General features: G+C 38.8%; 2 protein-coding genes across 2 annotated transcripts; both read left to right on the plus strand.

The window, feature by feature from the left end:
- Positions 1-817: 817 nt before the first annotated feature.
- On the plus strand, positions 818-16,569 carry LOC148916710 (uncharacterized). Its single transcript, XM_089052262.1, has 6 exons — positions 818-1,203; positions 1,402-1,734; positions 4,313-4,381; positions 4,488-4,575; positions 5,057-5,624; positions 15,417-16,569. The coding sequence occupies exons 1-6, from the start codon at positions 855-857 to the stop codon at positions 16,026-16,028; spliced, it is 2,019 nt and encodes a 672-aa protein (XP_088908388.1). The 5' UTR covers positions 818-854; the 3' UTR covers positions 16,029-16,569.
- Positions 16,570-20,330: 3,761 nt separating this feature from the next.
- LOC103330685 (uncharacterized) lies at positions 20,331-27,165 on the plus strand. Its single transcript, XM_089052224.1, has 7 exons — positions 20,331-20,590; positions 20,726-20,774; positions 25,622-25,687; positions 25,961-26,179; positions 26,312-26,419; positions 26,514-26,558; positions 26,653-27,165. The coding sequence occupies exons 1-7, from the start codon at positions 20,582-20,584 to the stop codon at positions 26,841-26,843; spliced, it is 687 nt and encodes a 228-aa protein (XP_088908350.1). The 5' UTR covers positions 20,331-20,581; the 3' UTR covers positions 26,844-27,165.
- The last annotated feature ends 117 nt before the right edge of the window (positions 27,166-27,282 follow it).

The following is a 27,282-nucleotide window of genomic DNA, read 5'->3' on the forward strand; positions in this document are numbered from 1 at the left end:
ATTATACCTAATATTGGAGGTCCAAATTAAAAATATATATATATACATAAAATGGACTTTAGAAACACACCCAAAAGCCCATTTACAACATAACAAAGAAGCTTCAAACTTCCTATAAATTTCAAAACTGCCATCAATTTCTTAAAACAAGCTCAACTCCAAAACCTCATAAGAAAAACTCAAAACACTCAGAATCAAAGTACTTTAATAATGAAAATTAAATTCAATAGGGCCAGCTGTCATCTTTTAGTTTTTTTTTTGGTTTGTTTATATAAATTAAATGGTGTAGAGTTTATCTATATCACTAGTGCTAACAATAGGCATATAACTGAATATCTCAAAAATCAAATTATGAAGTTATTTAAAAGATTAAACGAAGAAAAGTTATCCATGAAAAAAAATAGACTTGAATCATTCTTAAACAATTTAATGAAGTTGTGGACTTTGAATTTGTAGGGTTGGGGGAAAAAAAATTTGAATCTAAGCAAAATCCAAATAGTTACCTTTTGAAGGAGGGAATTTGGGTTTAGGAACAAAATGATTGGAGAAGGCCTTACAATCTAAATATCGCACCATTTTGCTTAACGAAATCCACTTATTTTTTGTTCGAAAAGAGGAGGGAGGCTTATAAGTTATCACACACACACTGTGATGCCTTGGTTGGCTGTCCCTATCGCGTAGCCAACTTTTGCCCAGATCACGAGAAAAAAAAACAACTTTTGCCAGCCAAGACAAGGAAAAGAAACTGAAGAAATGTTAATACTTTATTAAGATCTGCTCAACCTCAGTTACGCGAATGTTCTTTTCAAAATTTAAAAGAAAAAAAAAAAGGGCAAGCCCGGGCAGGACTAAGAATGGTGAATGGCCTGGTTCCTGCTGGTGCAATCGTTGTTGATGTTCTTAGCAAAGATAACTATGAGCATTGGAGTGCGTTGGTTAAAAATTACTTGCTTGCTCAAGACCTTTGGGACGTAGTGGAGGCTACAGCTGAACCTCCTGTACCAGAAGAAGCTGATCAGTTCATCCCTTGGAGGAAGAAGACTGCCGCGGCTTTATATGCAATCCAAATTTCGTGTGGGCCGGATGCGTTTTCCGTGATTAAGGAGATCAGTTCAGCCAATATTGCTTGGGATATTTTGGCCCAAACGTTCAAGCCACAACGACGGAGATCTGTTCAGTCTGCAAACTCATCAAACAACCCAGGTATACTGTTAAAAAAAGAACAAAGAATACTCAAATGTTCATGTGCTCCGTCCTTGCAAAGACTTGATCTGAATACATATAAACCTCTAATTTCCAAATTATTTTTATTCAGCCAAACATATATTAGTTTAGACTTATTTTGTTATATAATAGATGCGAATAATTAATGTCCAAACATATATATAATATACTTGACAGATGAGAACAATGATCTCCGTCGTTTCTTTGCTGCTGTTAAGAGCGGTGATTGGGAAGAAACGAAAAACATTCTTAGAGGAAATCCCAATGCAATAAGAGCAAGATCTTCAACAGGAGAGACAGCTCTTCACATTGCAACCAAGTTGGGAGATGAGAATATGGTGGAAAAGTTGGTGGAAAAGTTGCCTTGGACTTACTTCAGCGGTGCCCACGATTGGCCATTACTAAAGGCCCGACCGGGGAATCCCCTATATTTGTATTGGCAGATATTCCTTCTGTATTCCCGAGTGGGACGCCACTCAAATTCTGGCAACGGTGGATCTATGACTGTTAGTAATACATTCTCTTTTCTCTTGCTACAATCACGTTCATTATATCCCATGTATATTTTGCCAACAGTTTATCTACCTCAATTAACTTAAATTTTCTTATGTTTCACAGTTTCAATTATAACACTTTAATAAATAAAAAATTGTCAAACGTTTATCTTCTTGCCTCACTCCTTCTCTGCTATTCATCACCCCCAATCTCCTCCTTCCTTCTGAAAGTCCCCAACCCTTTTTTTTCTCACGTGCACTTCTTCATCCTCCCTCCCTCCCCATTTCAAGAATAAATGGAAAGAATTTGACCAAAAATAAATAAATAAACAAAAGAGTAGATAAAAAAAAAAGAACAAAATTAATGCAATAAATAGGAAGGTCATCCAACACAGATCTATGAAATTTTCAGCCATAAACATTTACCCATAGCCTGTAATATGATGGATTATGAGCTGCTACATTTAGAGATTGTGCATTTACGCGCATTTTGCAACATCTAGACCATTATATTAATATGTCCGTTTTAAGACATGACACATCAACTCTAGTGTTAAAAATTATTAGGATGGTCCACATGGTGTAGAATTGTGGTAAGAGTAGCATTAACATATAAGCCACAATTTTGGAAGCATATGCATGTTCATAAACAGCTATATTCACACTAATCATATTCTTCATCCCCAAGTCACCTAGGTCAGTAGGTTTTGTAGTTTCCCAATCTCTATCTCCATAGCCGAAATGACTTATTGTTTTTTTTTGGTGAGATGAAGACTTATTGTCTTGATTCACCAAGATTCAAACCCTAGGTCTTCTACCAATCAGAAAACTGATATTTGAAACTTAAAGTATGGAATAAGCGTCAAAGAACCAACTTAATCACCGAAAATTGCACACTTGTCCATTTCGAAGATCTTTGTATGTGTATAAAGCTCACGATGTCTAGTTACTTGCGATAATAACTCGGCAGTTGATATTGCTCATAATCCAGTTCAACATGATTGGACAAAACATGTTGAGGCTGATAGCTTCTTCATCAAAGAGAAGATTAAGAACAAGAGTATTTGCATGCCTTTTGAACGAGTATTTCAGAAGAGTAGTTAGTGGATGTCTTGACAAAAGCTGTTTCTGAACGAGTATTTCATAACTCAGTTACAAAGTTGGGCATATTGGCGATGTGTATGCACCAACTTGAGGAGTGCTGACATGAGTTAAGTAGGTAATTTATTTCCTATTTAGTTTAGTTGACATATCCCCGTATTAGTTGACATATCCCCGTATTATTAGCATATATTCCTTTTTGTATTTATTGTATCTATTTCCTTATAAAGCATACATGTAAATCCTTATATATATATATATATATATATATCCTCCTTAAAGAGAAAAATACATCATCCAAATATTCAAACTCTACAGTTGTTATCACCAAGTAGTTCATTCCATAGAAAAGTATGCAATAAATTGTACATATTTCATCTCTTGGGTTGAGGACGCACCGTGTTGGGTGATTCCTCTTCTTTCACAGGATATGTTTGTCCGCTTTGAATTAATGAAAGCTTCAATTTTACTCAAAAAATAAAAAAAATTGGATTGACTTAGGGGTGTGCATCGGAACCGTAGAACCGGTAAACTGAGTCAAACCAGGGCAAAAGAAATGCAATAGCTTAACTTATCTCTTTCTTTCTTTAGGTCAGAGCCGCACCTCTCTTTTCTCTCTTTTTTTTTTCTTTCGTTTTTTTGTTTCTATCTTTCTGTCTTCGTTTTGAAGATCCAAACTTTGGTTCTAGATCTTGATGTACATGATATAAGCTATGAAGTACCGAGGTGTTGTCATTTTCTGTTGGTTTTGAGCTCAACAAGAGATATAATAATAAAGAGGCAATAACTTCCTTCTATGTTTATCTATTTTGTTTTCTTTTCTATTTCTTCTTTTGCGTTTTCAATTTATCTGTATCTCTATTTCTATCTTGGATGAGCAGATCTGTCTTTATCTGTAACTCTATTGGTTTTTTTTGGCTCCTCATAGCAAGGCTAAGGAAGTGTTTGGCTTGAATCTTGAAAAATCCTCAAAAATTAATTGTGCTCAGATTCAGCTAAAACCAAGAGAACCGAACTGGACCAAAACCTGTCCTAGGTCGTTCGGTTTAATGTCAGCCGGACCAGATAAATAGTTTCAATTCTAGTTTTAGTTATGGGTGGGAACTGAACCGAACTGCGGCATATTAGCCATGTGTATGCACCAACTTGAGGGGGAGTGTTTACGTGAGTTAATAATTTACGACAATCAAGGAGATTTATTTCCTATTTAGTTTAGTTGACGTATCCTTATATATTCCTTCTTATGGAGAATATACAATCATCCAAATATTCAAACCCTACAGTCTTAGCACCAAGTAGCTCATTCCATTGCAGAGCATGCACTAAATTTTACAAATTTCATCTCCTGGGTTGAGGAGGCACCGAGAGTGATTCCTCTTCTATCACATTATATGTTTTCTTCTCTTTGAATTAATGAAAGTTTCAGTTTTACTATAAAAATAAAAATAAAAATAAAAAATTTACTGACTAAGCCTGTCCACTTTTCGTGATAGGTATACACATACAGCCTCCTGCTATCCCTGATGTTAGTGTAAATGTTCAAAATCCAGAAATTGAACTGGGTAACCAAAGAAATATCAGTTTCTCAGGTTTGCTAGATCTCGAAACCCCAGCTTTGGTTTAATCAAGTGCATTCATTTTCTGTATATATATTTGTCATTTTATCAGACTTTTGCAACAATGCATCTGTTGAAAAAGAAGTTGATCATGACATAGTTTGGCGCAAAAAGAAATCTGGTGAAAGAAAATTGTTCTAGTATGCTCATAAACAAGAACTTTTTTTTTTTTTTTTGAGAGAAAGATGATATATTTTTAGATAATCAAATCGTTACAAGATGCGCAGCAAATGACATTGTTCTAGTATGCTCATAAACAAGAACTTAGATCTTATTATAAGACGTTGTGATATTAAAAAAATAAATAAAAATAAAATATATAGCAAAGCACATTCATGCTTTGTACCTCGCACATATAATACTCTCGTGTGAACATGGCATGTTCATCTTATGGTAAAGGCTCGACCTTTGGTTTCATATATTCATGTTAAATATTTAACACACAATTTTTAATGACGGTTTCCAAGTCTAACATAACAAAATGAAGCACAAAAGAATGGTAAAGAAGTGTATATAATTTTTTTGTTGTTTTTTTTTTCTTTCTTTTACTGTTCATATATAATCTAATTGACGAATTAAAACTGTGCGCCAACATATTGTGATTTTTAATCTGCATTGCAGTCTTAGGTTTATTGCAGGGGCTTTCTTCTACCCTCCACAACCTTCTAGGTATGGAACATTCATTTCAAAACTTTTTAAACTGCCAACTTATTTTATTTCTATAAAAAGTGGTTGTAACATTTTCTTCGACATCAACCTAGGGATCAACCACATACATGAAATGAAATGGATCCATGATCGCTCGCAATCTATTTTGGAACACATGTTAAGTGAAGTAAAATGTGTAGATATCCAAGAAAGGGAAGATGGCCTTGTTTATGAAGCACTATTCCAAGCTGTTCGAAGAGGGATTACTGAGTTCGTTATTCATTTATGTAAAGTAGATCCGGATGTATTGTGGCGAAACAATTCAATGGGAAGGAACATATTTCACTATTCAATTGAATGTCGCCAGGAAAAAGTTTATAGCCTTATATATGGGGTTCGTCAAAGAAATCTTATTGCAACATGTTCAGATGCTTTTGGAAATGATATGCTACATCTTGCAGGGATGCTATCTCCAACGGAAAAACTTGATCGTATTTCAGGTGCAGCCTTGCAAATGCAGAGAGAAAGACAATGGTTCAAGGTTAGATATCTTCATTCTATATCTTTCTTGTAAATTAATTGTATTTAGAGTGACAGGACCCTCCCCGAATTTTCCAAAACCCAAGACGAATCCTGTGAAAACCCCAGCATCTCACCCATGCCGGGCTCACTCACTAAAAATGTAGCCTCCTTTTTCAAAGGAGTAAAGCACTGAGATTATCTGCGAAATTTGTAGAATCTCCCCTGTAATTTGAACTTTCCCCAAAATTTCAACCTGCATAAAATCACAATTTAATAACCCAACCAACAGCATGCACAATATAATTTCATGCAATTCACATAATCGGCCTCCGGCCTTCAAACATTCCGAAACCAACTACCCACAAAGCTCTTGAACCAAAAAATACTTTAAATAAGGCACTTACTAAACTTAAATGTAATTATGAAAGCCGGATGCAAATTTACCCCATCTAACTTTCCCAATTTCAACATATGAGGTTTTAACCTCCTAATACAATCACATCTCGTACTCACTCGAATTTCAGGACCAACGACGAGGTCCGAACCAATCTCAATAAAACAACATGAGCAAAGTTTAGCCCGTGGCTACACCTAAGCACTACCCTAGGCTGCCTACGTACCCTCGTCGAGGGATCAAGCCACATGTAGTTCTTTCCTAAAACCATTTTACTTTAAATCACAATTCACCAATCACAATCTCACATATCTCCCCATACGCCGGATCTACCAACGCCACGTATGAGTGCATCAACACGCCAGCTACTCTTACGACACGTGCGACCTCAACACAATATCTCATATCTCCCCATACGCCGGATATACCAGCGCTATGTATGGGGTCTGTCAACACACCGGCTACTCCTATGACACGTGTGACCTCATCATCATATCACAAAATCTCCCCATATGCCGGAACTACCAACGCCACATATGGGGTCTGTCCGCACGTCGGAAAATCCTACCACACGTGGGACCTCACAATCACAGGGTGGCACTTACAGTGTCATCAAACATCTTTATAAAATAATATATATATATATATATATATATATATACATATATGTTCCACTATTGCATAAACCTCAACCCCGGTATAGCATCCGAAAATCTCCCAATTTAAAATAATAAGTTAATATCCTAATCCCACATAATCAATATAACTCAACAATGCTCAAGACCTATCACTAGGGTCCTTATAATCCTCCTGGGAAGGTAGAACTACCTCGGGAGTCTCACAGTCAACCCAGGGTCAAACTAACCATCCTTGGTCAAACGGGCCCACGGGCCCACGACTTCCAAATTCAGATCTGAAAGTTCCTATGTATTCTACAAGGCTTAGGACACACGTCCTGCAAGTTTGGTCTAGATCGGACAGTCGGATCGCTCACGATTGCACAATCGGACGGTTACTGTAACCCTAGCCCTAGGGTTGGTATTTCCGGAGTATCCGGGACTCCCTTTTACGACACGTCGAATCCTACACGATCCTTAGGATGTCCAGATTAACCTATAATAAACTCAAGCCCATCCAACAATCCAAACCTATCGAACCCGGATAACGCACAATATGTGATATCCGTTCGAGACTCAAACGGACCTCAAATAGAAATCCGAGCACACCTACGCACTCATGAGGACTAGGAGATCATTTTAGAACCTAAAGCCGGTCCATTTTCCTATCCCACGCACCGCCACAAGCGCCGGCAGCGCGTGGGTGCCTTGAGTAATTTCCTGTGGCTAGAAAAACTCCAAACCACCGGCCAAGCTTCCTATCCTAGGTGTAAAACCCCATTTCGAGTCACTTTTGTTCTTGGACATACCCCGAAAAATGGCTGGAAGTGGCGGTGCGATCCAACAACCGGCCGAACCCTAACTCGAAAATCAAACCTCCTAGGCTAGAAATTGATGCAATCCTACCCAACCATCAGCTAGAGCTCGAGGAATAGATGAATTTCCATACCTGGATCGCCAAAAATGGCGGCCGGACGACGGAGATCGAAGCGGCGGTTTCGTCGAAATCGGGCGTTTCTCTTCGTTTTCGGCGAAATCACTGCGGCGGGGCGGCTAGGGTTGGAAGAGGGCGGTGGCAGGTCATTTAGTACCGCCCCATCAACATTGGTGACCGGATGAGAGAACGGCCGACCAAAGCGTGGCTCTTGTGGTGGTTGTCGCGAGAGAGGAGAGAGAGAGCTGCGGAGGAGAGAGAGAGTGAGGATTTTCTGACTTTTATCAAAAAACCCATTTCGAAATAATTACGATTGTGCCCTTGAGTTTCTTTTGATCGTAACTTCTTCATTACAAATTCGATTTGAGCCCACTACGTGTTTACGGACTCATCTCAGTACGACCTACATAACCATACCACTCGTTGTCCCAAAATTCTTCCGGATAAGGAAATGACCAAATTACCCCTACCCCAAAGGTAAATTCGTATTTTAAATTAAATAATTTAAATGAGTAATTAAATTTGGGGTCGGGGTGTTACATAGAGCTAGTTGTGGGATATTAGGTGCTCGAGCGGCAGCGTATAAATGTGGTTATGGGTTGGTATGTTGTGGAAGAAACATATACAAATAGAGCAGTACCTTCAAAAGCTCTAAAATTTCCCCCATACATGTAGATATTGTTAGATTTTGGAGAAAGAGAGCTTGAGGAAGAAGCAAATGAGTTCTTACTCTCATTCACGCACACACTGTGCACAAAATAACCGTCGGGAACAGAATATTCCCACATTACATCATCCAAATCTAGCTATCCATTCTACTATTCTAAGATTACATCTTAGTTGTCCACTTGGACTGTAATCCAAGGGCTCACATTTAAATCTGTAAATTTAAACTAAATACAAATTAATATAAGCTAAAGCACTTATATTTCAACACTCCCTTCTAAGTGTTTAGCTGAGACTACTCCAAGCTTTCTTCTCAGGTATTCAAAACGATCCCTGGCCAATGCCTTGGTAAAAATATCTGCAGTTTGCTCTTCAGTCTTGCAGTATAACAAATCAATCTCCATTTTTCAAAGCATCTCAAATGAAATGAAATCTCCTGTTTATATGCCTTGTCTTATGATGATGCACATAATTCTTGGTTATGGCTATAGCTGAAGTATTATCACATAGAATTGGAGTAGCACCAACCTGTTCTTCACCAAAATCTGAGAGAACAAATCTCATCCAGTTGCTTATGCAGTGGCTTCTGCTGCACTAACATATTCATCCTCTACAGTGGATACTAGTGCAACACTGCTTTGCTTGACAGATGCCCAAGAAAATACACCTGATCCAAGCCTAAATGCATATCCAGATGTGCTTTTCATGTCACCCTCACTCCTTGACCAATCACTATCCCATTAGCCAATAAGCATTGCTTCTTTCCCTTTCTCATATGCTATACCATAATCAAGTGTGCCTTGAATGTATCTAAGTACTCTCTTGGCAATTCCCATATGTTTTTTGGTAGGACCATGCATAAATCTAGCCAAAAGACTTGCTCCAAACATGATATCTGGTCTTGTTGCAGTCAAGTATAGCAGGCTTCCAACTATCTGCCTATATACACTTTCATCAGCTTGTTCACTCCCATCCATCTTAGACAGTTTTTCATTCACTGCAAGAGGAGTAGCAACTGGCTTGCAATCTTTGAAACCAAACTTATCCAACAATGTCTTTGCATACTTCTTCTGATGTAAGAAGATGTAAGACTCAGTTTGTATCACACCTAACCCCAAAAAATGATGCAATAACCCAAGGTCAGTCATTTCATATTGTTTCATCATCTTCATTTTTAACTTCATCATCAATTCTCCTGAACTTCCAGTGTAAATAATGTCATCCACATACAGAGAAACAATGAGTATTCCATTGTTTGCAGTCTTCACATGCAATGTTGCTTCACTAGGACTGCTTTGAAAACCAGCGTTTGTGAAATAAGAGTCGTTGATTTCTTCATACCAAGCTCTTGGAGCTTGCTTAAGGCCATATAATGCCTTCTTGAGTCTGTAAACTCTATCCACTTTGTTCTTAATCATGAATCTAGGAGGTTGATCAACATATACCTCCTCATGTAATACTCCATTCAAAAATGTTGATTTCACATCTAGTTGAAACAACTTCCACCCTTTCTGTGAAGCCAAAGCAATCAATGTCCTAATTATATCAAGCCTAGCAACAGGTGCAAAGGTCTCATTAAAATCTATTCCAGGCTTTTGAGAGTAACCCTTTGCAACAAGCCTTGCTTTATTTTTCTGAACTGAGCCATCAAGATTCAACTTGGTTTTATAAACCCATTTGACACCAATTACTAGCTTATCAGATCGTCTATTAACCAACTCCCAAGTGTTGTTCTTCTTTATCATTGCAATTTCATTCTCCATTTCATTCTACCATGACTTATTTTTAACAGCTTCTTCAAATGTCTCAGGCTCAATGATGCACAGATTGCATCTTTCATATATTTCTGCAATACTTTTATATTTCGGAGGAGTTTGATCAATCTCTTGTGGACCTGAACCAATTTCAACATGTTCTTCTTCTGAGATCTTTGCTTGAGTCAAACTAGCTTCACTAGTCTTTTTCTTTCTCAGTAAGTGGGCTGAGACACTGCATTCTTTTTATGCATTCCAATTCCAGCTTGCTTCCTCATTGAATACTACATTTTTTGGAAATAACCACTCTTCCAGATGAAATGTTATAAAGCTGTTTGGGCCTAAATTGAATCGCCCAGCCCAACACGGAGAAAGCCCAGAATAAAAGCTACAGGACTCAAGTAGTTTGGGCTTTGCAAAGCGGAAGGCAAAACCCAAAGTCCAGAGAGGCCCAGCCCAAGACTCATCAAAATGTGGCAAGCAAACTTGGGCCCCAAAAGAAAAGCAGTCACTTTTGGGCTCCAGACAAATCAAAATGGGCCCAGCATGATTAAAAGAAAAAAGGAAGAGACCCATTTTCAGAACCCACGTGACTACCAAAATGGAAAATTCAACAAACTCAACTGAGTTGATTGAGAATTAATTAAAGCAGGTCAATGGCAAAAGGACTTCTCTGAATTTCTGCCACCAGAGGATCAAAATCCTTCTTATATATTCAAAAATATTGATTTCACTCCAAGGAGGGACCATCCTTTCAAGAGATACGCAAGCCATATTTCCAAAAAGGAGATAAGCAGGAGGATAGAGAGTTGTTCATCTGGGAAATCAAACTAACCATCACGGTTGAAATCTCACAAGGAGCAGTTAAATTGGCAAAAGGAATTAGGCTTCTTTTAAAAAAAAACAGGGAAGTGATCTCAAATATTGATTGATAAAAGCCTATCTGACATAATTAAATTAAATCCTTCCCTCTCTTGTATCTCTTTGCAGATCTTTGAGAAGACTTGCCGCCCATTATTTTAAAGAAAGAAACCCTGCCCCTGTGCATTTCTTGTAAATATAAGAGGGAGTGAACAGGGCAGAGAAAAACACACACTCAATTCATCAATCAAACAAACAACTCAAAAATCAACCAAAAGCTCACTTGAACTCCAAGAAAAACCAGCTTTATATCATATTTCCCAAAGTTCAGATTTAACTATTCAAAACAAGATCTCTCTCGTTACAAATTTGGTTCAGCAAAGCCAAAACAAGCAGAGTTTGAGTTTTCCCAAACATGAAAACCTCAACAAATCTCACAGTGCAGTCTCTAGCTCATTAAATCCTCAAGAACAGCCACGTCTGCCCATTCAAACTGAAGAAGGCTGCATTATGCCCGCTCAAAAGCCTCCCAAAGCTTGAAGTAGATTAAAGCTCTGCCAAACTTGAACTTTGGTATCGATTTGTAGCTGAAGCTTAGTAGTTGAAGTTGTTGACAGTTCAGATCTAGCGACATATCCAGTCCGGCCGGATCGAGTCTTCTATCGAGACAGAGATGGAGTTCCAGCTGTCTTTTTGTCTTTCCAATGTTGACATGTATATTTATAGTTTTGTAAATGGCAGTTCTGCCTAAAACAGTCCAATTTCTATCAACTATTCTGCCAGAACAACCGTTTTATCTTGAGATAAATTGCGAAAGTCCTCACCAGTCTGAGGCAAGAAAAGAACTTACTTGGGAGATATTCCTCACCCAAATTCACAATCGTTTATTTTAGAAATCAGTAACTTGGGGTGCAAGTTATCTATTCTAGAAGAAGTTTGCTAGAATCTTCATTGCTAGCAGTGGCACACTCATACACCAAAGAAAGCTGATTTGTTGACCAGTCAATGGTTTCAGCAGTGGGAACTTTGCCCTTCCATCTCAGGAGTAAACACAAAACGGGGTGGATAAAAGCCTGTAGCCTTTTTCATAGCTTCCATACACCAGAAACACACATCTTGTGCTAGCTAGATCGAGCTTCTATCTTTGTTGATTTGGAACATGTGCATAGCACAAAGAACCAAACACCCTTAAGTGCTTAATTCCTGGCTTTCTACCAGTATAGGCTTTAAATGGAGTCTTCTTGTCCAAAGCTTTAGTTGGACACCTATTTAGAATATATACTGCACTGTTAACAACTTTAGCCCAAAACTCTAGTGTCATCTTCTTCTCAAACATCATACACTTAGCCATTTCCACAATAGTCCTGTTCTTTCTTTCAGCCACACCGTTCTGCTGTGATGAATATGCCACAGTGAATTGCCTTTCCATTCCCATTTCTTCACAGAACCTGTTGAATTCAATGGATGTATACTCTCCTCCTTTCTCACTTCTCAATTTCTTCAACTTATATCCACTTTGCAGTTCAACAGTAGCCTTAAATCTCTTAAAGACATTGAATACTTCAGACTAGTATCTCAAAAAATAAATCCAGCACATCCGAGTACAATCATCTATAAAACTGAGAAAGTACCTATTTCCTGCTTTTGTAACAGTCTGCATTGGACCACAAATGTCACTATGTATAAGTTCTAGAGGAGTTGATGCTCTAATAGGAGCTTCCCTTGTAAATGCCTCCTTGCATTGTTTACCTAGAACACAACGCTCACATACTTCTTTAACTGCTTTGATTTCTAGTAAACCTACCACCATATCTTGTTCCTTCATCAACTTCAAACTGCTCATGTTCAAATGTCCTAATCTCCTATGCGACATAGTTGTAGAGTGACATACATTTACCTTGTAAGCAGTGTGTATTCCAGACTGCAATTTCATTGGAAAACTTCGATTTCCTCTCATTTGTACCTTTGCAACCATGTTGGAGTATGAACTATCATCATAGATTTCCACCTTGTGATTTCCAAACACCAAGTAGTAGCCATGCTCCATCATTTGACCCACACTGAGTAAGTTTTATTTCAGTCAAAGCACCAGCATAACCTCCTTAATGTATCGCTTGCCTATTTTGGTTTCAACCACCAGATTTCCTTTACCAGTCACTTCAACAAGTTGTCCAGTACCCATTTCAACCTCTGCAGTCACATTCTTGTCAATATCAACAAGTAGATCCTCCTTACCTGTCATATGATTACTACAACCACTATCTATATACCGTCCATCCTCATATCCTTTTACACTAGTATTAGATTTATTACTAGCATAAAATATAGTTGGTGTAGATTCTACCTGAGTGGCATACTTGAGTTGTTGCACTGGTTTCTCTGATTTCTCTGATTTCTTACTATAGTAGTCCCTTGCAAGATGACCGAACTTGTCATAGTTCTAGCACTTTGGCTTGCCCTTAAATCGACACTCACCAAAATGCAATTTGTCACAGTGCTTGCAATGATTTCTAGGACCATCAGTGGATTTGTTATCCCATTTTTTGCCTTTTGCCTTCCAATTCTTCTGATCCTTAGTACTTTGAATTCCAGTGGGCTTATTTGATTTGGAATTCACACTAAGACCAGCAAATGCTCTCTCAGTTTTGTTTTCAGAATGCCTATCTAGCCTTAACTCAAAGCTCTTCAAAGAGGCTACCACTTCTTGTACCTCAATCACATCCAAATCCTTTGAATGTTCAATAACAGAACAAATAGAATCATAGGCTGAAGGTAAAATAATTAACAACTTTTGAACAACTCGTTGTCTAGATAATTCCTCTCCATAGCTCTGCATTTGATTTATTATATCAAATAGTTTTGTAAGATAAACAGAGAGTGATTCATCATCTTTCATTCTTGTATATTCAAACTCCCTATGAAGACCTTGTAATTTAACACTTCTAACCTGTTTATCACCATGAAATTCTTGCATAAAGATATCCCAAGCTCCCTTAGAGGAATCTTCGTGAGAAATCTGAGGAAAGATCTCATCGGAAACTGCTCCTTGAATCAGACCCAGAGCTTTAGCATCCTTCATGAATACCTCTGTGCGAGTCATCTTCCCAGCATCGCTTGATTCTTCTTTTTCTTTCTTCTTTGCATCAGATTCATCAGCTCCCTTCGAATCTGAGCACTCTACTCCCTTCTCAACAAACTCCCATAATCCATGAGATTTGAAAATGGTTTTCATTCTTATGCTCCAGAATTCATAATTCTCGCCATTAAAAATCGGCGCTCTCAACTCACCACCTCTAGACCCTGCCATGTTAGACACAGATCTCGCAACAATTTCTTCAATCTCAAATCGTTTTCTTCACAGATTCAAACGCCCAGAGTTAAGCGATCAAACCTGTCTCTGAGGCCATGTTAGATTTTGGAGAAAGAGAGCTTGAGGAAGAAGCAAATGAATTCTTACTCTCATTCATCCACACACTGTGCACAAAATAACCGTTGGGAACATAATATTCCCACATTACATCATCCAAATCTAGCCTTCCATTCTTCTATTCTAAGATTACATCTTAGCTGTCTACTTGGACTGTAATCCAAGGGCTCACATTTAAATCTGTAAATTTAAACTAAATAAAAATTAATGTAAGCTAAAGCACTTATATTTCAACATATATGAGCAAGATTTTTTGCTTATCTTTAACATCTTCTTCTTCCTTCACTCTTGTTTTCTATATTTGGTGCCAAATAAATTTGTTTTTTTAATCTCTTTTAGAATTATTTTCCATGAATGGTTGAAACCAATTTTCAAAATATTTAAAAAAAAAAAAAAACTGTATTGCTTTTAGAAATAGAAATGCCCAGATCAGATGGTTTTTTATTTGAGGAGATAAATTTTCTCGTTCAATAAATATGTCAACCATGACCTTTGAATCAGTTTTAATAAGCATCTCCTGCGCATAAAAATGTAGTCCATCCCGGGTAGCTTCTGCCTTAGCCCCCGCGCTTGAGCTACAAACAAAACAACCAAACCCACAAGCCTTAAACAAGCCCACACTCTGCCGCATTATGCAATCATACCCACCACAAGAAGAACTTGCAAACCATGCACCACCAAAATCGATTTTAATCGCACCGTCGGTTTCCACAACCTCCACTGCTTTACATACCACAGGCTATGGATTCACCAAAGGTAGGGTAGAACCTTTAGCCTCTTTAACTCAGAGTATTGGCGTAAGAGAAAGCTACAAATCAAGGATTCGCCATCAAATCTTAAAAGAAAAGAGAATTAAAATTTTGCAGTTCCAAGTTCCCCATAATCCAAACACTACTCATTGCAAAGCCACCTCCCTTCTATCCATTTCGGAAAGTAGTGAACAAGGAAGGACCTATTTTAGGTTTCAAATATTTTAGGATTCATTTCAGTTTGGTACCATATGCAGTTTGGCATCAAACAATTTTTATTACATTGTGGTCAGCAATGCTTCTTGTTTTTCTTTACTGTATTATGTTGCATTCCATAAAAAAGCAGTGATTCTAAAATTAATTACCTGGTAGCCACAACGAACTTTAGGTTTTGTTGAATGAAATGCAGGAGGTTAAGAGAATTGTAGTTTTACCCTCGGGAGTGATAGCTTTCAATAAAGAGGGTAAGAGACCCCATGAACTATTTACCCAGAACCACAAGAAATTGAAGGAAGAAGGAGAAAAGTGGATGAAAGAGGCAGCAACTTCTAGTACAGTTGTAGGTGCTCTCACTATTACCATCATGTTTGCTGCAGCCTTCACAGTTCCTGGTGGAAACAATGGAGGAACAGGCTTACCCATATTCTTACACGAAAATATGTTTATGATTTTCGTAGTTTCAGATGCTATATCTCTCTTTTCTTCCATAACTTCAGTGCTAATGTTTTTGGGAATTCTTACATCACGTTATGCGGAAGATGATTTCCTCAAATCCTTACCCACAAAGATGATAATAGGCCTTTCAACACTCTTGATCTCCATCGCTACCATGATGGATGCCTTTTGTTCTGCCCTTTTCCTTATGCTTCATGAAAGATTACACGTTGTTATCCCAATCATTTTCCTCGCCACCATTCCAGTCGCCTTATTTATTGGGATGCAATTTCCCCTTCTTGTTGAGATTTTCATTTCTACATACGGAGGAGGAATATTTGACAAGAAAGTGAAACGGTGGATATAAATTCTTGATGGTAAATGAAATCTATTTTTTAATTTTTTATTTAGAAATGAAATAATTGTATATACTTTCGTAATGTTGTCATCACTTTTAAGAAGCTTGTTTGTATTCACTATGTAAGTGTTTAGGGGTCCTGTAATAAAAACCTCGTCATTTTAATTGTTCTTCAATTATGAAGATATAGTTGAGTAGGAGAACCCTTTACATCTCTCCCCTCCCCTCCTCCAACCTTCTAATGTTATTTTTGATTGAATGTTGGTTTTAATGCATTAATTGTTCTTTATGCAGAGATGTAGTTTTAGGGTTAACGGCCAGTGTGTGATATAGTTGTTAGCTTATGTAACCTGGCCGTCCCTTCCTGTCACGCTCCAAATTTTAAATAAACAATGTAAATTAATTTAATCCTTATTGTATATCATGATATGAAATTTTACTGAACTAAAATATTTTCTAGTATTGGTGTTTTGGGCACTATTTTCTTAAACAAAAGGGGTTATTTATGTTGAATACAAATTATGTTTAACGCTTTGTTTTCGTCGACTCGCATTTTCTGCTTTTCGTCCCCCAGGTTCTAGCTATCCGAGGTCTAGACCAGCACATCGAGGCATCGCCGTTGTCCGCACTGTAGAAACTCCTCATTTATCTTTCTCTACTTTTCATTTTCCCCAAGTTGTAAACTTAATCTTTAGTTGCTCTGCTTGCTCGTTTTGAGTTCGGGTAAAGGCCATGAAGCCCATTTGAATAGTCTTAACTGTTGTGCGTGCCCTTACCTTGTGCATGTTGAAAGTTGGGTTTGTTCTGGGGCATGTTCTAGTGATAAGGAAGACTTTGCTGAAATTTCGGTAGAAGTCGAATTGTCCATTAGTTTAAATTGGGGCTATAGGGCTTTTTAGTAAAGTTGGTCCGACATTGGTTAGATGCCATATGGGAAGCAAGGTTCGTCATAGATTCCGAGGGAGAATTCGGGACGGCTCCTTTCAACTAAAATAAAACTAATAAACATTAAATTCAGAGCTTGAATTGGTGTACATTCCTATGCTAAAGCAAAAACATGTAATCCTTTAATGCCAAATTTAAGTAGGCCAAAACCCAACACTAATGAACGTAGCACATGATTAGGCAAGAGAAACTCAGGGTCAAGGGGACGAACAATCACAGCAGGTGTTGGTGGAAAGTGGGGGTCAGCCAGAGCAGACATCTTGTCCTCTTTTTATATATTCTTTTTTGAAGTAATGGCCTCGTTTCTAACCATATTTGTGTTTTGCTTCTTGATTTTATATATTGTTGATCCCTAAAATTGATTCAACATAAGATGACCTTTTCGAGACTGAGGTTGGGCAATTCTTCCAGTCTAGGTTAGTGTGACCAACAAAGTCGTCGTCCAGATGATGCAAAACATAAAAGCTAACGGTGGGTGACACCGGTGTGGTCCCGACCAAGGACCCTTCGATGCTTAAGTTAGTCGGGTGTTTACAAGCAGATTGCACAATAGATTATGGTGCTTAGAATTGCATACCGTTGACAAAGGGTTCCTCCATCTTTTATATCACCCCAGACTACCTAGTCCTTCTCAAAGTAGAACTCCAGAACAACCTAGCCCTCCTCGAACTAGGACTCCAAAACAACCTTGTCCTCCTCGGACTAGGATAGGCGTCTCGGTGATCTCAAAACATCATAGTTTCTCTAAGACTAGGAATCCTTTGAGTGAACACCACATAAACTTAATTGATGTCAACCTCAGACACACCGGGCCCAAGCCCATGGACCAATGGGTCAACAAGCTCAACTAGGTCAAGGTGAAAAAATATATGGCGATCAGGCTCGAGCCCAACTTGACCACTAACATCGAGCTCATGCAGACCATATGGGCCTAAACTCAACTATTTCATCGTGCTTTAGCCAAGCTTGGTCTAGATGTATTTTACCTCATAAACAGAAGTCCCCCAAGTCCCAAACAAGAGAGTTTTGTGTGGGGAGTTGCATTTTAATAATTTGGCTGAGCTAGCAATATTAAATAATATCATATTTTTGTAGTAACTAACAGATCTATACCATGAAGAGTCCCCAAATCTTCATAATAATAAAAAGTGTGGCTAAAGAACTTGGGCAATAGAGAAGAAAGTAATAATTTGTCGTGCAAATGAGAAATATAACTTGATGTGTAACTGGACTAATGATATAGACGCCACGTATCATGATGACATTGGTGAAAGAAGCTCAATTGAAGTTGACAAGTCTCGAGGTCGGATCTTTGCCAATTTGAGGTGAAGCTCAGCACGTTGTGAGGTCGGATTTTCCCCAACATGAGGCTAAGCTTGGCAATTTGGTGTTGATTTTCTTACCAATATAATCCTAAGCTCAACAACTGTTGAGGTTGGAGTCTTGCCAACCAGGACCTCAGCTCAGCAAGGACTTTTGCCAACATGAGCCTAAGCTTGGCAATTCGAGGTTCGTCCTTGCCAACCTGGGCGTGAGCTTGGTGATTTGATGTTGGTTCCATTCCAAGTTGAGCATGAGCTTGGTGATATGAGGTTGGTTCTTTGCCAACCTGAGCATGAGCTTGGTGAGGTATGGTGGGTCTCATGCCGACCTGAGCATGAGGTTGGCGATTTGATGTGGGTCCTATTGCCAACCTGAGCATGAGCTTGGTGAGTTGAGGTTAGACCTTTTGTCGATCAAGGTGCAATAAAAATTTGAGCTTGGACCTCTCGTCCATATGAGCTTAAAAAGAATTTAATTGGGACATTTTTCTCATATGCGCTTGACAAAAAATTGAGCTTGGACCTTTTGTCCGTCACGACGCGATAAAAATTTGAGCTTGGACTTCTCATCCATATGAGCTTGACAAGAATTTAGCTGGGATATTTTTCACATACGCACTTGACAAAAAATTGAGGTTGGACCTTTCGTCCATATGAGCTCGATAAAAATAGAGCTTTAACCTTTTGTCCATCAGAGGTCGCCAAAAAATGAGCTTGTACCTTTCGTCCATCAAAGCTTGACAAAAATTGAGCTTGGACCTTTTGTCCATATAAGGTCAATAAAAATGGAGCATTGACCTTTCATCCATATGAGCTCGAGAAACAAGGAGCTTGGACCTTTCCTCTATCAGAGCTCGATATAAATTGAGCTTGGACCCTTCCTCCATTAGAGCTCGACAAAAATTGAGCTTGGACCTTTCGTCAATATGAGCTCGATAAACATGGAGCTTGGACCTTTCTTCCATCAGAGCTTAACAAAAATTGAGATGGGCCCTTCTGTCCATCAGAGCTGGCCAAAAAATGAGCTTGTTCCTTTCGTCCATCAGAGCTCAGCGAAAATTGAGATTGGACTTTTCGTCCATATGAGCTTGATAAAAATGGAGATTGGACCTTTCGTGCATATGAGCTCGATACACATGGAGCCTAGCTTAGACCTTTCGTCCATTAGAGCTCTACAAAAATTGAGCTTGGACCTTTCGTCCATAAGAGCTCGACAAAAACTAAGCTGGAACCTTTAGTCCATATAAGATCAATAAAATAGAGCTTAGACCTTTTGTTTATCAAAGCTCGGGAAAAATTGAGCTGGGACCTTAAGGCAATTTTGTCCAGGAGCAGGTCTCTGGTGATTAGGAAATTCTAGCTGAATTATTGTAAGGAACGAAAACTGTTTTCATACTGTTTTTTGTTTGAGCAATGGATGCCATCTTCCATTTCAGCACAATCACATTATTTGAATAATATAAGTCTATGTAGGTAGTTTGTGTGAAGATGAATAAAATATAAAACTCCATTTTTGAAGTTCAAAGCTGCGCAAGTTGACTGCCATGCCATCCAAGTGTACTATCTATTCTGTGGCCAACCTTGGTTTCCATTGGGCTCAGATATTTTTCAAGTTTGCTTACAACCAGTCGTTCTGTCTTCTCGATGTGGTGCTCTGTTTTGCCTAGTAGTGCCTGCTATGTTTTGTGTTCTGCACTGTAGTTGATGTTCTATATTTTGTATATTCTTGTCTCCTGTCATTCTGAATGAAAATTGTTAGTATGAAAATAGTGTTGTCATTTCCTAGACTCTAGCATACGGTTGAGGGCACTAAGACCGTGGTATGTAAAAAGAATGATGAATTTTTTTTTTTTTGGGAAATTACATAGAAGTATGAGAAATGATTCAGGTGAGAATGACGCAGAAAGTGCCACTCTCAGCTTTTGAATCAGCAGAGACCACCGAAAAACCGTAGGGTCCACCAAAATTACAAGGAAGTTTCTCAGTCTCTCCCGTTGTCAAAAAGTTCATCTACGCGTACCACCGACGCAACCCACACACGCCTCACACGCACATCACTTCACATATGTAAGTGCAAATGCCTAAACCTCTACGCATATAAAATCGTACACACCCGCCATCATCACCATCGTAGAAGGCATAAACCGGTTGAGGAAGTGAACCTTGAACCTACCTCCGGCGTCACACAACAACAACTGACCCCGAAACTCACTCGGCTTTAAGTGTCCACTACCCTCACCACGTTTCCTACTCTCCACTCACAAATTACACATACATCCGCCGAAAAAACTAACAATGGCCGAGGTGAGACCCAATTCGTCCGCCTCTGATTCTCTATCTTTTGGTTTAGCCCTTATTTTCTCTCTATATGCTTGCGTTTGCTTGATGGGTTTGCGTTTGAGTAATGGGTTTTGGTGTTTGTTTTTGGGCTTCATGTAGAAGAACAACAACAATGGCGTCGAGAACAAGAACAAGAACAACGACGGGGGTGAGTGTTACAGTTTGAGGATCTTAGAATATGATTTGGAGAGAAGAGAAAGAGAGAGAGTCATGAAATCCAAGACTGCTTTCACGCTATCGTGTAGCAGAGAGAACATTCTCATTACTCAATGTTCAGATTACAATATCTCACACTCTTGGTGTGAGAAGAATATAGTCGTTAGCACGAGTACCAGTGGATGCAATTCATCTATGCAATCTCAGCCATTCACTATCTAACCAATCAAGCTATGACACCTGGACTAAGTATAAAGAAATACAACTAAGCTGAAAACAAAACTCCTAATCCTGAAATCAACTTAAGAACTTATAATTCAACACTCCCCTTTAAGTCTTGAGGTGATTTCACTCCAAGCATGCCTCTGAGGTAATTGAATCTGTCTTTGGCGAGGTTTGTAAAAATGTCAGCCAATTGTTCGTTTGTAGGACAGTATTCCAAATTGATTACTCCTTCTTGCAATGCATCCTTGATGAGTGATACCTCCTGTCAATATGCTTTGTCTTCTGGTGGAATACAGGGTTTTTAGTGATTGCAATTGCTGATATATTATCACAATGCAATGGAGTAGCTTCAGTTTGAAGCTCTCCAAAGTCTTCTAGCACAAAACGGAGCCAAATAGCTTGAGTAGTAGCCTCAGCATGCCTTTGATATACTCGGCTTGGATGACGAGTGCAACATGGTTCTGTTTTTGAGGCCCAAGAAAATACTCCACTTCCAAAACTAAAAGCATACCCTGATGTGCTCTTGCAATCACCAACTGATCCTCCCCAATCATCACAGTAACCAACTAGAATTGATCTTTTGCCTTTCACATATTCAAGACCATAGTCCAGAGTTCCTTTGATGTATCTCAAAACTCTTTTAGCATGTTCCATAGTGTCTATTTGTAGGACAGTGCATGAATCTAGCTAGCAAGCTTGAGGCATACATAATGTCTGGTCTTGTAGCGTTAAGTACAATAGGCTACCAACAATGTTCTGTATTGTTCTTCATTTGCAGCTCCACTCCCATCATCCTTAGCTAGTTTCTCAGTGGCAACAAGAGGTGTTGTCGCTGATTTGCACTGAGTCAAACCAAACTTGCTCAACAAGGTGCTAGTATATTTCTTTTGATGTAGAAATATACTAGACACACTGCACAACTCCCATGCCGAGGAAATGGTGAAGTAAACCCAAATCAGTCATCTCATACTTAGCCATCATGTCTTCTTTGAATTCACCAACAATGCTTGACTGCTCCTGTGTACACTATGTCATTCAATACATAGATAGACACAATTAGAATCTCTTATCTCCCCTCACTTTGGTATACAAAGTTGCTTCATAAGCTTTTCACAAAACCACAGTGAGTGAAGTAGCTTGTCTATCTCTCCATACCAAGCTCTTGGGGCTTGCTTCAGAATTACAAAGAGCTTTACGCAGACGATAAACCTTGTCTTCTTTGCCTTTAATTACAAAACCTTCAGTGACTGACATAAACTTCCTCTTGCAAAGACACCATTAAGGAAGCACTTTCACATCAAGCTGGAACAATTTCCAATCCTTTTGGGCAGCTAGAGCAACAAGAGTTCTAATGGTGTCCAATCTGGCTACAGTGCATAAGTCTCATTATAATCCAGTCCGGGCTTCTGAGCATACCCCTTAGCCACTAATCTTGCTTTATTCTTTTGCACAGAGCCATCCAAATTCACTTTGTCTTGTACACCCACTTAACTCAATCACTGGTTTTTCAGTTGGTCTATTTACCAATTCCCATGTTTCATTTTTTTCAATCATCTGCAGTTCATCTTCCATAGCCTTAAGCCAAGATTCATCCTGAGCAAGACAACATATTTTTCTGGTTCCATGATACACAAGTTACACTGGCTAGAACATCATCTAGCCTTCTCCATTTTAGAGGGGTGTGATCATAAGCTTGGGTTCTCCTTTCTTCACTGCTTATATCATCTGGAGTTGATGAAGTGCTCTCTTGCATATCCAAAGTTTGAGGTGTACCAGTAGAGTTCTCATTAGAACTGTCAGTTTTCAAATCCAAGTCTACTTGGTCTTCAATTGAGTATGATATCATAACTGAACCATCTTTGTCTGTCCAATGCCAAGCTTTTTCTTCATCAAATGTCACATCCCTTGACAGTAAAAGCTTGTTAGAAATAGGATCAAAAACTCTATATCCTTTTTCACAAGTTGCATATCCCACAAACACTCCCTTTGTACTCTTAGGTTCCAGCTTGTGTCTCAATCAGTTGGCACATGAACATAACACAGAGAACCAAACACTTTCAAGTGTGCAATTCCAGGCTTCCTTCCACTATATGCTTCGAATGGAGTAATGTTGTTGAGAGCTTTGGTAGGACATCTGTGCTGAGTAGAATAGACAGCTGTATGGACAACTACCCCATAGGAAATAGGGCATTCCCTTCTCATGTAACATTGATTTTGCCATCTCAATGACAGTTCTATTCTTCCTCTCAACTACTCCATTCTGCTGAGGAGTATAGGCCATTGTAAGCTGCCTTTGAATGCCATTAGCTTCACGAACTCCAAAAAATCAGATGAAACTCTCTTCTTATGCATTTCACCTTGTGTCCAGTTTGTAATTCAGTCATGGACTTGAACTTCTTGAAACAATAGAAGGCTTCTGACTTGTTTCTCAAGAAATATACCCAAGTCATTCTTGTGAAATCATCTATAATCAAGACATGAAATATCTATTCCTTGCAAGACTCATTTCTCATGGGACCACAGAGATCCACATGTACTAGCTCTAGTACTTTGCTTGTGCTTGATCTTGGAAAAACATTTGTCTGTTTTCCAAATTGGCACCCTTCACACACACCACTTTGTTCTTCCAATTGTGGTAAACCATGTACCATTTCTTTATCCCTTAGTCGCTTCTAATTCTCCAAAATTGATGACCAAGTCTCTTGTGCCAATCCATGGGGATTGAAAAAACTAGTCTTCATTAGTAACTGTTTTTCAGCTAGAAAAGAGACAGGATAGCATCTGTTACTCTTCATTTCCACCTTTGTGATGAGGTAATCCATGGATGGACTATCAAATATCCTGCACATTCCTTCTCCAAACACCAGATAATACCCATGTTCATCCATCCTTTAACACTTAGCGATTTTCTTCAATCTCGGTACATAACCTCTCTGATGTATTTCCACGCGCTTTCTGCGTATCAATACTCGTGAACCAATACCATACACTCACTAGTGCACCAGTTGGCATTTGTACTTTCCCAGGCCACATTAGTTCTCACATCAGGCCAAGAATTCCAAATTTCTGTCATATGATTCTGCTGACTTTGTCAATATACCATTCATTTGCTTTGATCTCGTGGTTGAGCAATTTGCATAAAACAGATTTCCTGTTACCTCCATTTGATTTACACAATTAGCCTACGCACATTTTTGCTCCTTTATACTGATCCCTAGCAAAGTGTCCAAATCTGTCACTGCTTATAGCATTTGTTTTCCCTTATACACTCACCAAAGTGATGCTTTGAACACACCTTGCATTGAGGCTTTGTGTTTTCCTGATTTGAGCCGAGTTGAAGTGTAGTTACTGTGAGAATAATTATTCTCACTGTGACTTGTCTTTGCCTCCCATGACTTCCCTTTAGAATTCCGGCTTTTACGTGACTTAGATAACAGGTCGAGAAGTGTTTTGTTCGACCCTTTGCACTCCCACGAGTGAATGAGGCAAATGCCTTCTGGTGTATCAACACTATGCATTTCAAGCCGCATTGCTCGACTCTTCAAAATTGCAATTACTTCCTGCAAATCCACAGTTTCTAGTGTCTTTGTGTTTTCAATCACAGTGCATATAGGATCATACTTCTTACTTAGACTAATTAACACCTTCTGAACTTGCCTCTCATTTGGCAGAACTTCACCAAATGTTTTCATTTGGTTAATCAAATCAGTTAGTCTAGTAAGATATTCGATAAGGTTTCACTATCACGCATCCTAGTGTATTCAAATTCACGTCTAAGATTTTGAAGCTTTACCGATCTAACATGCTCTCCACCATGATATTCTGAATATAGCAGATTCCAAGCCATCTTTGCAGAGTCGCATTGGCAATTCAGGAAAAATCGATCGAAGCAGAGATTGAATGATACCAAAGCCTTAGCATCCTTCATGAGAATCAATGCGTTTTCTCATCAACTTCTTCTTCTGAACCATCCCAGATGACCAACTTCGTCTTTGAATCGGGATTAGAACCCCTTCTCTACCAAACCCCATAAACCATATGATCTGAAAATGGTTACCATTTTAATCCTCCAAAATTCATAGTTCTCACCTGAGAAAATGGGGATTCTAGCCTCTGAACTTCCAGATCCAGCCATTACGTATTCAGAATCACGGAAAACAAGATGTTTTCAGATTCGACCCTTGATCGATCTCGTCGCTTCGTGAGCTTAGAATGAGCACACCTTGATCGATTTTCTTCACAGAACAACGCCCAGCTTTTGGATGATGCAACCTGGCTCTGAGGCCATGTTACAGTTTGAGGATCTTAGAATATGATTTGGAGAGAAGAGAGAAGAGAGAGAGAGTCTGATGAAATCCAAGACTGCTCTGCTATACGTGTAGCAGAGAGAACATTCTCATTACTCAATGTTCAGTACAATATCTCACACTCTTGGTGTGAGAAGAATATAGTCGTTAGCACAGTACCAGCTGGATGCAATTCATCTATGCAATCTCAGCCATTCACTATCTAACCAATCAAGCTATGACACCTGGACTAAGTATAAAGAAATACAACTAAGCTGAAAACAAAACTCCTAATCCTGAAATCAACTTAAGAACTTATAATTCAACAGTGAGAAGAAGAAGGCGGACGGCCCCATCGCCTCTAAGATTGTCAAATGGGTCAAATCTTTTCAGGGTAAAATCATTCAACCCCAGTTTATCAGATTTCCTTCAAATTATGTGTTCAGAGATTCTGATCTCCCTTTACTCCTCATGAAATTGTCTTCTTTTTATTTTCTCTATTTTGGTGCATGGAAAAAGTAATATTCCAAAGGAGTTTGATTCAGATTATGCTCTGTTTCTACTTTAGTCTTTATGGGTTGAATCTCATACGCAATTAGATTCAATTTTTTTTTGGTTTAATTTCTGGGATGGTTTTTAAGTTGTGTGTATTATATATGCAACACAGGCGCTGAGTCGGTGAAATCTGAAGGCCAAGCGAACAAGCTGACGGTGGTCGGAAAAGTGGACCCCACAAAGCTGAGAGACGAGCTGGCCACCAAGACCAAGAATAAGGTCGACCCCGTCTCTCCCCAGCCCAAAAAGGACAACAAAGTCAACAAAGACGACGCCAACGACACCAAGAAAAAGAAGCCTGAGAAAACAGACAACGACGAAAAACCCAAAGAGAAAGAGTGTGTGTAGTGCGCATTGGTTCCTAACGTGTGCCTGTCTTGTTCTACGCACCTGCCTCAATTTTTTAATTTTATTTTTCCAAAATTTATCGCTTTTATTAATTAAACTGGTCATGGGTTTGTGTAGGCTCCGTTGAAATTGAGAAACTGGAGAGTTTTGAACCGGATAAGCATAAGCTTGGGAGTTTTTTATTTATTTATGGTAACAAGCTTGACGTGTTCTAGTTTGTTAGGTGAGATTATAAATTCCACCAATCGTTATGTGACGGCGTCATTTCTACGATGATGAATTTGTTTTTAATTATTTGCAATGGGTAATGTGGACAGAGCACATTCCACACTTGAAATATTTGGAGGTGTCAAAGATCGAAGGTGAGGTTATCAATTCCACCAATAGTTATGTGACAGTGTCGTTTCTACGATGATGAATTTGTTTTTAATTATTTGACATGGGTAACGTGGACAGTGCCCGATGTGGTAAGCACAAACGACGGGAACACGGGACGGGGCAACGACAGGAACGAGCGGGAACGATGGCAACGATGGCAATGGTGGTGGCGGTGTAGAGGAGAAGAAAAAGCAGGGAGAGGAGAGCAATGGTGGTGGCAAAATGAAGTATACAGCGGGTCAGTCCGGCTTTGGACAATTTCCATATGAAACGGTATATCGTCATGGATATGGTTATCAAAATGGGGCTCTCAAAATGGGGGAAAAAATGTTGCTTCTTTGCTGTCAGGTATTTGGCTTACTAGTGATGTACAACCACTTGGCCAAGGACATCTACACTAATGTCACACTGCACACACACAGTGGCAGATCTATTAAAGCGCAAAAAGGTGCAGTTGCACCTCTCCTCGCATAGAAAAATCATTCAAGTGCTTTAAATCACCTTCTCAGTTAGTGGTGGTGCACTCAGGATGTACTGATTATCCTTATTTCCATTTGATATTTAAGTAAATGTCTTTGCCCTTTTACTTTAATTTATGTTTATATTACTCTATTTACTTAAGTTTACAATGTAAATAAAGAAGTGCTCCCTATTTGGATTCAAATAAAAATATTAGAAAATCAAATTCTCGCCAAATCAAAATATGAA

This window comes from Prunus mume, linkage group LG5 (assembly GCF_029339155.1).
Source record: "Prunus mume cultivar Tortuosa linkage group LG5, ASM2933915v1, whole genome shotgun sequence".
NCBI lineage: Eukaryota > Viridiplantae > Streptophyta > Magnoliopsida > Rosales > Rosaceae > Prunus > Prunus mume.

Bases quoted from the DNA above. Each gene is read 5' to 3' on its own strand.
- LOC148916710 (XM_089052262.1), top strand. From the start codon at position 855: ATGGTGAATGGCCTGGTTCCTGCTGGTGCAATCGTTGTTGATGTTCTT. The intron at 4,382-4,487 runs GTAACCAAAGAA...TCATTTTATCAG, and splicing joins AAATCCAGAAATTGAACTGG to ACTTTTGCAACAATGCATCT. The intron at 5,625-15,416 runs GTTAGATATCTT...AATGAAATGCAG, and splicing joins GAGAAAGACAATGGTTCAAG to GAGGTTAAGAGAATTGTAGT.
- LOC103330685 (XM_089052224.1), top strand. The intron at 25,688-25,960 runs GTAAAATCATTC...TATGCAACACAG, and splicing joins ATGGGTCAAATCTTTTCAGG to GCGCTGAGTCGGTGAAATCT. The intron at 26,420-26,513 runs GTGAGATTATAA...TAATGTGGACAG, and splicing joins GACGTGTTCTAGTTTGTTAG to AGCACATTCCACACTTGAAA.